The 13,543-nt window shown below is 41.7% G+C and overlaps 1 protein-coding gene across 2 annotated transcripts in view; it reads left to right on the plus strand.

Annotated features, from left to right (window-relative positions):
• cpamd8 (C3 and PZP like alpha-2-macroglobulin domain containing 8) overlaps positions 1 to 13,543 on the plus strand; it is a 46,451-nt gene that overhangs the window by 29,779 nt on the left and 3,129 nt on the right. For both annotated transcript variants that reach the window (XM_005920854.2, XM_005920855.3), the window contains exons 31-42: positions 586 to 751; positions 1,445 to 1,531; positions 1,685 to 1,821; positions 1,970 to 2,125; positions 3,108 to 3,170; positions 7,132 to 7,394; positions 7,466 to 7,553; positions 9,939 to 10,013; positions 10,216 to 10,321; positions 10,714 to 10,824; positions 10,905 to 11,117; positions 12,558 to 12,629. In XM_005920854.2, coding sequence (XP_005920916.1) covers positions 586 to 751; positions 1,445 to 1,531; positions 1,685 to 1,821; positions 1,970 to 2,125; positions 3,108 to 3,170; positions 7,132 to 7,394; positions 7,466 to 7,553; positions 9,939 to 10,013; positions 10,216 to 10,321; positions 10,714 to 10,824; positions 10,905 to 11,117; positions 12,558 to 12,629 — 1,537 coding nt within the window. The remainder of the gene's footprint in view (positions 1 to 585; positions 752 to 1,444; positions 1,532 to 1,684; positions 1,822 to 1,969; positions 2,126 to 3,107; positions 3,171 to 7,131; positions 7,395 to 7,465; positions 7,554 to 9,938; positions 10,014 to 10,215; positions 10,322 to 10,713; positions 10,825 to 10,904; positions 11,118 to 12,557; positions 12,630 to 13,543) is intronic.

The raw sequence follows: 13,543 nt of genomic DNA on the forward strand, positions 1-13,543 counted from the left end.
CCCCCCCCCCTTCAATTTCACTTAATTAAAAGATGACTGCTGCAATTACAGTGAGTGGCTCTGGAGGCCTATCATCGCATGGATGAGAGGGAAGGTCACGTCTGCATGAGATGAAAGTCACTCTCAACTTTTTAATGGCTAAAATGAGTGTTTATTCAATAACTACTGTCGTGTTTTTGGACAGACCAGCCTCTAAAAAACATTAGGTTGGTGATGATTTTGTGTGCGTCTGTTTGCATTGGGGACACGGGATTAAAAGTGTAGCAGTAGTTTCAATAAATAAAAGCTATATCTGATGATCCTGGGATATAGAATTGCACAAACAGACCAAATCACTATAACCCACTCTGTTATTTGCAATGTAAACTATAGAGATTTTGTCGCAATGTTAACAGCGCATTAAATGTGAAATGTAAATTTCTGCTTCACCCATGAACAGCGGACATCAGCTATTAGATATGAAATGTGCTTGTATCAAGGCATACAAATTCTAGATTCTAGAAAAATGTCTCTCTGCCACATTTTGTAAACTTTCGATCACACGTTCATCTGTGTTTGCCCTGTGGTCTTTCTTGTCTGGTCCAGGAAGAGAAAGTGGCAGTGGCTAAAGCCAAGGACTTTCTGGAAGGGAACACATACACTGCTGATGATCCTTACACTACCGCTCTGTCTGCGTATGCCTTGGCGCTGCTACGCAGTCCTTATGCCCCGCTGGCCTTGCGCCGCCTCAACCACATGGCTATCACCCAAGGTACCACTATGAGCAATACTGTTAGTAGTAGTAGTAGTATTTTAAATCAGAACTTAACTAGGAAAATTGAATCAAGTATTTTTTGTAACCACGACAATATTGCACGTTAAAATGTAGAGATTTAGATCTTCTTTAGTCAAATCTTTGTAGCAAAACAAAAGTATTACTGGTTTATATTTACAGCTTCCTGCTCACAATTTGAACAAGCAGTCAGGCCCAAACTATAGGAGAGCAGCTACTTTAAAACCAGCTGCTGCAGTATTCAGCAGCAGTTCGCTCCACCCCTCCCTTTCCCCTTGTCTTTCTTATCTTATTGTTGATTTCCTTTGGCCATTTCCTTGTCTTCCTCTTGCCTGAAACGTTCTGCAAGTTTGGCAGATTTAACAACGTTGCAGGCGTCAGGGGGAGTGGGGCTCTTCCTTGATAGCAATAATTTTATTCCCCAGGTACAGTAAAGGCATAGGGTGGGGTAGCAAAAGGATAATCAGGATAATGATCCATGAAATATCTAGCATAGTTAGTGAGCCCACAGTGAGCTAATGTGTTGAACTTTGCTTGTTTCACTTTGTCTTTGGGCTGGCACCGTCCCCATTCTGGTGGATGCTTTCTTTTAGTTTTTATCAAAGGAGATTGATGGAAGGAGCGGTGAGTCGTTACCCCTGCCTGTCTGTTTCACCTGGTTTGTCTTTATAGATGGACTAACCCACTGGAGTTTAACTGGGAGCACAATGACAGATGAAGACACTTTCATGGGCTTCAGTGATGGCCTCGCTCAGTCAGGTATATTGTACATCTGCAGAATAGCTCCTGCCTGTGTAATATAATGCAAAGGAGGTGACAGCACAGTACTATACACTAGCTTTGAATTAGCCTCTGTCAATAAAAACACATTGAGAAAATATACTGCCCTTCAAAATCAGTTTTTATTTGTAGTGGTATCAGCAGAAGTGGAGATGACTGCGTACGGTCTTTTGACCTACACGCTGCTGGGGGATGTGGCATCTGCCCTACCCGTCGTCAAATGGCTCTCCCAGCAAAGGAATGCCTTGGGTGGCTTTTCCTCCACACAGGTACCTCTGTTTTTCTTTTCTGTAGTTTGTTGTAGATTAAATTAACTATAAGTAATAAATGACAGCAAACTGTCTTTCAGTGTTATGGACAGTTACTACTAAAGTATAAATTGTTAACTTGGTGCTTCTTGAAAACCCCCTGTGCCAGGACACATGTGTGGCTCTGCATGCTTTGTCGGAGTATGCCATCCTGTCTTATGTCGGAGGGGTAAACCTCACTATCTCACTGGCCTCCACCAACCTTGACTTCCAGGAGACCTTTGAACTCAATAGGGACAACAAGAAGCTCCTCCAGAGTGCCAAGGTAACCTGAATACATGGTCTAGTTTAATGTCAAGGCTGTTCAGCGTTTTTGCACACAGGTCATGAAGGAAAATGAAGAAGTTGTCCTTACGCACATGTACCACACAGCAGGATATACACACATCTAGTTTAGGCTAGCGTGGTCACACACAACACCCACTCGGTCGCTGTGAATCCTTCTGACAATAAACAAGTTATCCTCATGTGGGAGCAACAAAGGACGAACTCTGCAATATCTAATGTCTTGAAAATTCTGAAACTGCAGTGCGGTGTGTGAAGATGACCTAATTTGACAGCGCTTTATCAAAATGAAATCCCTTAATCATGACCAGTACTTGAGGTGGTAAATCCTCCTTAAGAGAACCCAGTGCACTTTAATGCAGTTTAGGAGCTGTGATTGATGAGCAGTTATGTACCAGAGCCACACACCGTATTAAACATTAATCCCTGTTTCCGTGTTCAACTGTGCAGTAGCCAGGACCTTTTGATACTGCCAAACCATACCAGGCTTAACTGGGCCGGATTTCCCAAAAGCACCTTGTTGGTCTGTTGATTTAATAACTGGATTTATTACAAACCTGACAGCTTGGGCATGAACTACCTTGGCCAGAGCACTGTGGTGTCAGGTCAGCACTACTCTGTGTGTGTGTGTGTGTGTGTGTGTGTGTGTGTGTGCGTGCGTGTGTGTGTGTGTGTGTGCGCGCGTGTGTGTGTGTGAGAGAGAGAGAGAGAGAGAGCGCTCCATCAGCCAGCTGGAGTGGTTCAGGTGAGAGTTCAGTAGGTTCTCTCTGCCAGGCATATTCCTCCACTGTGATTAGTAGTGTCATCTTAATTGGGGCAATTAAGGCCTGCTGGTTAGTAGCCAGGGAACCACAAGTGGCAGTGTAGCAGCCTACAGCATTCATTCACTTGATAAATGACTCATTCACCTCTCTCTGCCCCCCTGACTCTCTTTGTTTCTCCTCTCTCTCCCATTTTTTCAGATCCCCAGTATCCCCACAGGCCTTTTCGTCAGCGCTAAAGGAGAAGGCTGCTGTCTCATGCAGGTACTGTGCTACTACAGACACAGGCTCACACAAACACACATTTGCATTCTTGAAAATTGCCCAAAATTGAACTTTAATACAATGCTTATTTCAGTGACTCACAGCAACACTCTGCCAGTAGGGGAGAGGCTCCATAACGCCTCAAATTCCAACATGAAATTTGAAATGATCTGGCATAATTTGGCCAGTTGTTTTGGGGTGTGTTGATCCCTGTTGTCTCTCCCTGTCTTGTCACAGACAAACAAAAGCCCCTTTTATAAACAGAAAGAGTTATTTTTCTTTGTAGACGATGACCGTGCCTCTCTTCTTATCACTCATACTCAAACATGTGTCTGCTTTAAAACTAAACAAGTTGTAAATGAAAAAGCATGTGCGATCAAAGATGTTTACAGTCCCATTTTCCGAATCCTGTATTTGAAATCTGACTTGATTTGAACGAGGCACTAGAGGATGTGGTGGTCGGCTTCCAGCTCTCTCCCCTCTGCATGGTTCCCACACACAAACATGTTTTTTTTCTTCACACCTCTCTCCCTCTCTGCTTTCCCCATATCCACACCTCTCCGTGAGTCAACACACCTCTCTGTCAGCCCCTGGGGCCAGCAGCACCTGGGCTCTAATGAAATACTTGAGCGGTCCTGCCTGTGTATGTGTTTGTAGGCATGCAATATGCAGTTGCCACAGGAATATCATTTAGCAGCTCTGCTAGGGTCTCAGGTAACACTGAATGATTTATCAGAAATGTGGACAGTTCTGTTGAGAATAATCTTCTGTGAAATGAAAACGAGCATCAAAGCAGTGAATTGTCCCCAGGCTAAAATACAAGCTGCTGAATGCATTTCTGTTGTCCACAGAATATGATTTGCAGTTTATACTTTAAAGTATAAACTGCTTTCACTTTTTGATGTTAGAGGTTATAAAAGAAGGCCTAAAATTTTTAAACATTTTGTTACTTTTTTTTATTTTACTGAACGTGTTGGTATTTTTTTTTTTTAAAAAGTAAAGCTTCCATCCAAAAAGTGAAATAATTTGGTTGAAAACAAAAGGCTTCACCTAGATTTACTGTAAGATCAAAGTTAATAAAGAGGAAATAATCAGATTTCACTTTTTTAGAATAAACTTGAAATACGACAAGGACTACTAATCAAGATTTAATATCCGGATCACAAAGGAGCATTTGAAGTCTACAAGACCAACAGGTCACAGTCATACTACTGGCTTTATGAGACAGAACTGTTCTTAAGCATCAATGTTTTTCAGTTAGCATAAGGCACCTCGAGGAATAATAATATTACTATTTGCATTTATCATTAAACCTGTGGTATGGAAAAAGTGGTTGTTAGATTCAACTTGAGGGGAGCGTGAATGTCGATAACAGCTTTAATGGTTGTCCATTAAGCAATAATGATACAGGGGAAAGTTGGGGAAATACTAAAGTCAGCAGGCTTCATGAAATATGTGAGCTTTTACCATAATTTGGAAAATAGTTGCAAAATGATGGAAAAATGCAGTCATGGTAAAAATAAAGTACACTCACTTTCACTTCTAAGAGCTTACGCAACAGGACATAATGACATTCTGTTCCTTGGAAGGTCTTAAAATTGCGTAAACACAACCTCAGATGAACAACAAAACATGATGTATTACATCCGTCATTATTTAATCAAAAGCCAAAATGAAGAAGCAGTATGTGAAAAATGAAGTACACCTTTACTCCTTCCACGGGAATTAAGAAGGTGCTGCTAATCAGATGCAGTTGATTACTTGATCATCAGCAAGTGTGAACATGTTTGTAAAAAGCAGAAGTTTTGGCAGTTTGGAGGTCTGGAGCATTCAGGTGTGTTCACGCAATGCCAGGAAGAAAAGTCATCAACAGTGATCTTGGAGAAGTAATTGTAGCTCCCCATCAATCTGGAAAGGGTTAGAAAACCATTTCCAAACAATCTTAAGTCCATCATTCTCCAGTGAGACATATAATTCACAAGTAGAAAAATTTTTAAACAATCTTCCCAGGAGTGAACATCCCAGCAAATTTGCTCCAAGATCTGACTATTCATTTCTCAGGGAAACAGTCCAAAAGTTGAGAGGTACATCTCAGACTCAATAGACCTCTGCTAGCATGTAAATGTTAAAGTTCGTGGCAGTACAGTTAGAAAAGGACTACCGTATTTTTCGGACCATAAGGCACACTGGATTATAAGGCGCATTAAGCGAAACAAAACAGTCAGATAAGTCAAACTTTACTCAACTCATTCTTCTTGCTTCCTCCACTTCTGTACCATTGATTCATTAATGTTGAATTCTTTGCCAGCTGCTCTATTCTCATGTTACTGCAGTATATTAATGACTAACCTCATACTGTTGATGGATTATCCCAGTTGTTTTCCTGACTGAAGTTTAGTCCTTTTACAGCATCCTGCCATGCGATTGCATTTGTCCCTAACCATCGGGAACCCTCAGGTTAACTTTTATCGAGTGGTAAAAAGTTAGCGTTCATCCTCCAGCTTCACTGTGTTTGTGTTATGATAACATAGCTGTGTCGCTAGCGATCACGTAGCACATCATTATATACCAGCTAGCCCAACTTCAGTAACCCTGCAAAAGTGCTGTTTAGTTTTCTGTCTTGATTTATGTTGGAAGTGATAGCAGAGCTGTACCTTTTAATTTTTTCAGAAATCTCTCAGTCAGAACATGCTATATCGTGTTTAGGTGGAAACTAGCGAGCTAACTTATGCTAACTCTAACTCCATTAAATTTAATAAATTCTGTTTTCATGGATGCCTGGATGTTAAACTTAATTGTTACACCTGGTAAAGCAGCAACGCTGATCATTTTATTAAAGATGAAAGAATTTAGACAGTTTTTAACTCTCAGTGATGCCGCAGTGTTCGTGCGACTTTGGGACCTGAACCCAGATTACTCCGCGAGGCTCCTGACTACGGTAGCTGTATTGCTCCGACAATCCATCAACCGGTGCGGCTTCGTAGCTTACCAAAGTCGTGCTAAAACATTTTTAACAGGTTTTTTTGAGCACCATGTACAACATAAAGTTGATTCGAGGTCAGTAAGCAGAACCAGAAGTCATACATAAGGCGCACTGTCGATTTTTTGAGAAAATTAAAGGATTTTAAGTGCACCTTATAGTCCAAAAAATACGATAAACAAGTGTGGCCTATTTGGAAGGGTTGCCAGGAGAAAGTCTTTTCTCTCTAAAAAAGCATGGCAGTACAGCTTACATGTATGTTTGCAAAATTCACCCAACGTCTGGAACAATGTCCTTCGGATGAAATGATACCAAAATGGAGATGTTTGACCCTCATGTACAGCACCATGTTTGAAGAAACCCACGTACAGGATAAACTCATACTGTAGATCATTGGTTAAATGATCGCCAAACAATATTTGTTTATGCAGACCTGCCGTGACTGTGGGGGGCTAGTCCAACCGGAATAGTATGGTGGGGGGAGTTTTGTTCTTCTGGTACTACCATTGTGTTTTGTCGTGTGCTGGAGTACGCATTAAAGTTTTACAGCGGACCAACATCCAGAGTGATCATTGGCTCGTCACATCACACGAGAGTGCTACACATACCAAGTGTTACGCACGGTGGTGGCGAGGTGATGACTTTGGCTTGTTTTGCAATCACTGATCAACCATGAACTTTTTTGTATACTAAAGTATTCTAGCGTCACATGTGAGGAAGGGGTGTTCACACTTGACTTCTTGGTCTTGGCTTTGCTTTTATTTAAAAAAAAAAGAATCACCTGTGTTGTTGGTCATCTGAGTTTGTATGTACCTCATTTTAAAAGGTGCTTTTATTATGTCCTGATAAGTAAAACCTTAGGATTGACAGAGGTTGTGCTTTCTTTCTACTATAACTGTAGCTCAGTGGTACAGACCGTGAAGCCACATTGCTAGCGTGCCTGATTTTCACAAGTATCTCCTTCTCTCTGTGTGTCTGTAGATCGACGTGTCTTATAATGTACCTGACCCAGTTTCCAAGCCAGCCTTTCATCTCAAGGTGGATCTGAAAGAGCCTTTTCAGGAACGAAACCTGCAGCCCCTCTCCTCCTCCTCCTCTTCCCGTCATTCTACTTCACGATCCCGGAGCCGCGCTGACAACCGCTCTGAGCTTAACTGGAAGCGACGGGCACCCATTGACGATGATGACCCAGCAGCCCACCAGGACAAATTGGATTATCACATCTCATTAGAAGTTTGTGCAAGGTAAATGATTACCACACACTTACACACAGAGCTGGGGAAAAACATGTATTCATCGCCAATCCTTTGTCTAGGTGGCTTCATTCAGGCTCGTCTAACATGGCTGTCATAGAAGTACCCATGATTTCTGGTTTCCGAGCAGATGTCGAAAGTCTAGAGCGGGTATGTAATCGCACATGACCACACTTTAAAAGAGGCATTTAGCATTTAGCCATAGTGACTGACATATTGCTGGACAGGCAGGTAATCAGGTAGTTGACTAAACTGAAAAGAAGGTAGAAAGAGACAGATGCATCTTGAGGCCATTTAACAATAATGAGTATGTCATGGAATTGATCAAACCCCTTTGCAAACACCACGCTCACACGCTTCACAACCTTCACAACCAAACAGGATGCAACATTTAATTCACTCACATAAACAAACACACACATTTGAGATATTGTTGGGTTTTAGCGTAAATAGCACAGTGAAGCATTCTGTCCCGTGTTGTTTGACAGCACAGCTCCGGAAAACATCCTTCAGATAGAGGCAGGTCATTTAACTACTGCATGTTATGCAATATGTGCTGCTGAAATGTTATATTCATGTGTCTGCATGTGTGTGTATGTGTCTTGCTGATGGGGATCATTTTTAACTTGGAGGTTAAAAGTCGTCAGGCCTCTCTGGGCTTACGAGACCATAGACATACACTTCACTAGGCCATGTGGGGTACATAGAAAACTTGTAAAGTGTAGAGTTGACAGACAGCATTATGCTGGATGGATGAAATGAGTAATGGAGAGTAAGGTAAATTTAAGGGCTGTATCAAGGTCAGCCCTCCAGCCACCAATCTGAAACTTGTCCCTCATTACTAGACAGTTATAGGGCTAAAGTCTGCAGGCTTCCACCTCCAAAAGAGCCACCTCTCTGGCTACCTGGAGAGATGTAAAACACGCATACTCATACACACATAGTACTGTGAGTATATCAGTCATGACTGACCTGAGTTGTAGTGGCTAACAAGCTCAGTTTACACCCCTGGAGTTTTACTGCTGCCTGCCCGACTGCCACTTACATTCCTCAGTTTATGGTGGCAAGCTTGGCTTCTGCAGTGATGTCTAGTTGCATTCATTGATGCTGCAGTACTGAATGATTAGTCCAGTGACTGACTGGGAGCTGCCACAGCCATGGCCTCTTATCACCCAATATAATGAGCTTTCTTTAACAACCCAGGGCACTTTGGGGGTATAACATTTGAGCAATGGGAGTTCATGAGCAATTTTTGGTTATTATATAGACAAACAATGCTTTCGTAAACAGTGTGTAAGTGCGTGTGTCGTGGTGGCGCCAGCTCAGGCTGAGCACCTCATAAACCCCTGCTGTCCAAAGGCTGCCACCTCTGACAGAATGAAAATCCCCCGGTGGGGGGAATTAACTGCTGGGTCTCTATGCACACACTCTGATTCTTAGTAAACAGCATCCTCGTCGGTCATTCATACCGTCCTAATTATTAGACCGTAACAAAAGCCAGGCCTGCCTATTTCAAATTCTTCCTTCCATATTTAGTGGTGAGTCGAATACAATTCTATTGCAGAGACAAATTTTTGTGACTATTAAGTTACATACAGGCGAACGTGACACGTGGCAACAGTAACGTTGCATTCGCAAGGGGATGATGAATACAAAAATCCCAAGAATACTGATGTTAAATGTTTTTTAAAAACATATAGACATGAAAATTGCTCCTTGTGTGGTGATGTTAATGCAAAGTTTCATTCATATTGCCCCAGGGTACATACAGGAATATATACATACAAACCCTATGATCATTATAGTAAGATGTTCATGTAAACATGATCATTTGTGCATAATTTAACTACTTAGAAAAAAGCCTTTCTGAGTCTTTTTCATTTTCCACTGTGGACATGACTTCATGATAGAGTGGGTATGGTTTGCATTTCTGTTGTTGCTCACACATGCCACACAATAAGAGAAATTCTTTATATTCACTACAGTCATAATCTGTACAAGCAGAAAAGGGAGCATTTTAGTTAAATAATAATATCCTAGATGCACTGTAGTGTAGTGGTCACGGGGTTAACATAAAAACTGTGGACTTTCTTTCATGTTTAACATATTATATTTACTGGTCTGTGTACGGTAAACCTCGGTTGGCATGAGGTGGAGCTGTCCAGACTGCTGTGGTGCTGATTACTGCTAATGTCCATTGTTAATGACTTCTCTGCATGTTCATATATAAATACTGGAGCCGTACATGTAGCTGACTTAGCTGGATGCCATGCATTATGCGTTTTTAAATTGACATTTTATAATCTTACTCGACTGCAATTTTAGAAAATCTAAACACGTTTTTATCAGGATCTGATAAAAAGGACCTTTAATTCTTCTCAATAGGTACAAAGGCAAGAGATATTCACAAACCCCTTCCAGCATTATAAAATCAACGTTATTAAACTTTTACTATTTTAAATGAGAATATCAAGAGATCGAGGTTAATATTTGCGTATGAAGCTTGATTTCTTTATGTACTGTGCTGGTCAACAGCTGCTTATGGACAAGAGAGTCGGTCTGAAGAGATATGAGCTGAATGGGAGAAAAGTGTTGTTCTACTTTGATGAGGTGAGTGCAATCGAAATTCTTGATTGCTGCGTCTGATTTTGCACACCTGTTGCATCACTGTAAACACAAGATAAAAAGAACCTCTGATTTATTTATTTGGTTTTTTTAAGCAGGTTTAATAATACCCATGTTTGTGTCTGTATTCATGTGTATGTGGGCTAGGGTGCTTTCATAAGTCTTTCTCTGTTTCGACCTTTTGTAGATTCCCAGCCAGTGTATGACGTGCGTGGCCTTCCAAGCTGTCAGGGAGTACATTGTGGGCAAGACGGCGCCTGTTCCGGTCAAGATCTATGACTACTACGAACCAGGTGTGCCTCTGATGAATATTTTAACCCTTTAAAGCCTGAACTGTGAAATAATTGCCATAAAATTCATATTATTTGAAACTGGAGTGTTTATTGAACCTTTTGACAATAAATAAAAACATATTAATATGCATGTATCATATTTGCTACATTCTCCATTTTTTTTTTTGCAGTTTATTGCTTAAATATATTGTCTGATATATTACGACTTTTTTAATAGGGGAGAAAATCACACTGATGATGAAGAAGTCTTAAAAACTCTGGGCATTAAGAGCTTAAGTGCTCCTCTTTAAGGAGTTAAACAATTTTTTTTATGACCTACTAATGGTGAGCTTCATTGTTTCATGTGTGTGGATGTGTGAACATGCTCGTGTGGGTCTGTGCTTGTCGTGCAGCTTTCGAGGCTACCCGGTTCTACAATGTTAGTGAGAGCAGTCCACTTGCACGGGAGCTGTGTGATGGACCTACGTGCAATGAGGTGGAAAGTTCAACCAATCAGTGGATAGGTGAGAAACATGTGCAGCGCTCCTAAAAGTGTGGAAAGGCCTCACTTTCATGAATCTAATGAAAAATTCTGTTTCTGCAGGTTTTGTGCAGGCGAACCAGTGCAACAATGTGTTTGGCTGTCTGGAGGAGGAGCGGTTTGAGCGCTGCACGTGCTACAGGGATTGCGGTTACGATGGGGATCCTGTTTGTGGGTCAGATGGGCAGCTCTACCAGAACCAGTGTCAGATGGAGGTCTTTGCCTGCAGAAATGGCACAAGAATCAAGCAGGTTCCGTTGTCCCAGTGTCCAGACGGTAAGAGCTCTGTCATCACGCATCATCTCATCTGTTCACAGATTCTGGACCTCTTTGTTTAACCTTAGTTTTTTGGTTTTTTTTAAAAAATGCCTCTAATAGTGATGTTTGCACAATACCATAGCCAAGCTGCAGACCAAAGACTCTCCCAAATCCTGGATTTGTAGTGATTAAAATAGGTCTGGTTCCTGTTGACATTTGTTTCCACCCAATGGCTGAACAAACATTTGAGCAATCGCAGTTTAGGCAGTGGTAAGAATAGATCCGTCATGTCTGTTCATCAAAAATGTATTTCAAGTTTTTGCAAGTCCACATGTTAAAAAGTTGTGAAAACATCCTCTGCCAAGTTCAGTATCAACCGGAAATGTCACAGACCAGATTTATACCTGACTCGCATCACAAAGGATGGCTGAATGAATGATCCAAAACTACTGTTAAATTATTGTGTACATGTCCACATTTCTCTCTGTTCTGGAAGAGAAATGTCACAGAAATAGACAAATTTCAGTTAATATAAAGCATGTGTCATTTCATTTCTCTATACAGTTAGTGGTCTGTGGCTCTTGGGCATTAACAGCGTGCCCCAGTGTATTTTTCCTTAACTGTATGTGTTTTTCCCAACTCTCATTGTAGGTTAATGGAATACAGTCGCTTGGGCTCATATGAATGTGTAATCCTCATTTTTCCCTTTATTTTTATTTGCGTCTGTTCATGTACACATGCCTCTGTGTATGCAGTGATCTGAGTTTGGGAAACAGCTGTTCAGGTGTTCAGCTGATTACTGAATGAGTTTTTTTGGGTTTTTTTTGAGGGGGGGGGAACTACCCATCGCACCCCAACCCCCCACCCCCACCATCCTCTCTCACTCGCTGCTGTATTACAGGGCTCCCTCCAAATGACAGAGTGCTTTTGTCCAGCCTTTGAAATCCTTGTCACATTCCTTTCCGACGCACAGCCCAACAACAAAGGAGCCTTCATGTTGTGGAGCAGATTGGGAAAAGGCATAGACAAAACTGTGGTGGGAAAAGACCTCAGTTTGTGCCAAGTCGTTCATGCTAGAGATTATCAAAAGGATTGTATTTTTTTGTTTAGGGCCCTCTGACCTTGTTTGTTTGTGTACAGTTGTGCGAGGGAGATTCATGCCACCGTTTCCCAGTTTTGAAAAGGAAAAAGATATGATTTGCTTCCACACATGGCCTCCTGGCCATGCTTTGGCCCCTGCTATTTTTGGATAGATAGAATTTAGTGCGAGCCTCTGTTCAGACTGAGTGTGCATCATTGTCTTGCCAAGAAGTGTTGCTCAGTGGGGTGGATAATGCTTCTGGCCAGTATTTAGATTATGCAACAATGAAACTCTGTTGAATTCATTACTTGTTTTTTAGGTGCTGTGGCAGCCACATAAATGTGAATAATCTAACATGTGTCTGTTTATACTTCCAGTGAAGACCACGGAGGACAGGCAACCAATAGTGAGTCAGGAAACTGAGCAACCCTCAGTGCCTGTACACACAGGTAGCCTCCCATATCACACCTTTTCCCCACTTACACAGCTTTGCATTCTTTCATCTCCTCTCTGCACTTTCTATGCATTTTTTCTCAAACTCATAGTTTGTCTTAGAGACAAAGCTTTGCTTTTTTTTTTCTTGTTTTCCTTCATTATTTGCATGTTTTAAAGAGCCGAAAGCAAATCTAAATCTTAAATCTACTGACTAATCCACTTTTGCTGCCATTATAGGTGAAACTCTATTTCTATGTTAACTAAATGTAAATGCAGTGGGCAGTGAGCAACCCCGTGTTTGTGGCACATTGGAGTTTGCAAGGGCAGGGAAGAAGAAAGGATTTAAGACCAGGATGAAAAGGTTGAGACAATGTGTAAGGGCAGTAAAGCTAAAAAGGAGAAAAAAGAGTGAAGGGGACGACCAGGAGATGGGATCAGAAAAGAGAAAAGAAACGGGGTCAGTGGGAGAGTATAGGAAAGTAGATATGCAGGTGGGGCGTACGGCAGCACATTCCCCTGCCACCACGTCATGTTTTTACAGTCTGTGTGATAAATAGGTGGATCGTTTTCAAACAGCCGGCTTGATTGTTGCTCTGTCATGAGCTTAGATCAGCTGCCATTTTCAGGGAGGCAGCCAGAAAATTCCTGATAGGATGTTTGGCTGTGCGTGCAAGGAGGATGTAGCTGTGTTACATTTGGCAGTGCAAGCATAAAAAAAACAGTCATTCACAAGCTGCAGGAGCGTGTACTTGCATACTGTGTGCGCACACCGCATGCTGTTATATGTACATGATTTTAAACTCGGCCTGCATGAAAGTCTGAGTTGCCTACAGGTGTGTGTGTGTGTGTGTGTGTGTGTGTGTGTGTGTGTGTGTGCATAAACTGTGATCTCCAGCAGAAACAGTAACCAGGCGCTAACAGCATTAGC

The sequence above is a fragment of the Haplochromis burtoni genome, unplaced genomic scaffold, assembly GCF_018398535.1.
Source record: "Haplochromis burtoni strain Fernald_Lab_line unplaced genomic scaffold, NCSU_Asbu1 Contig_42, whole genome shotgun sequence".
Lineage (NCBI taxonomy): Eukaryota > Metazoa > Chordata > Actinopteri > Cichliformes > Cichlidae > Haplochromis > Haplochromis burtoni.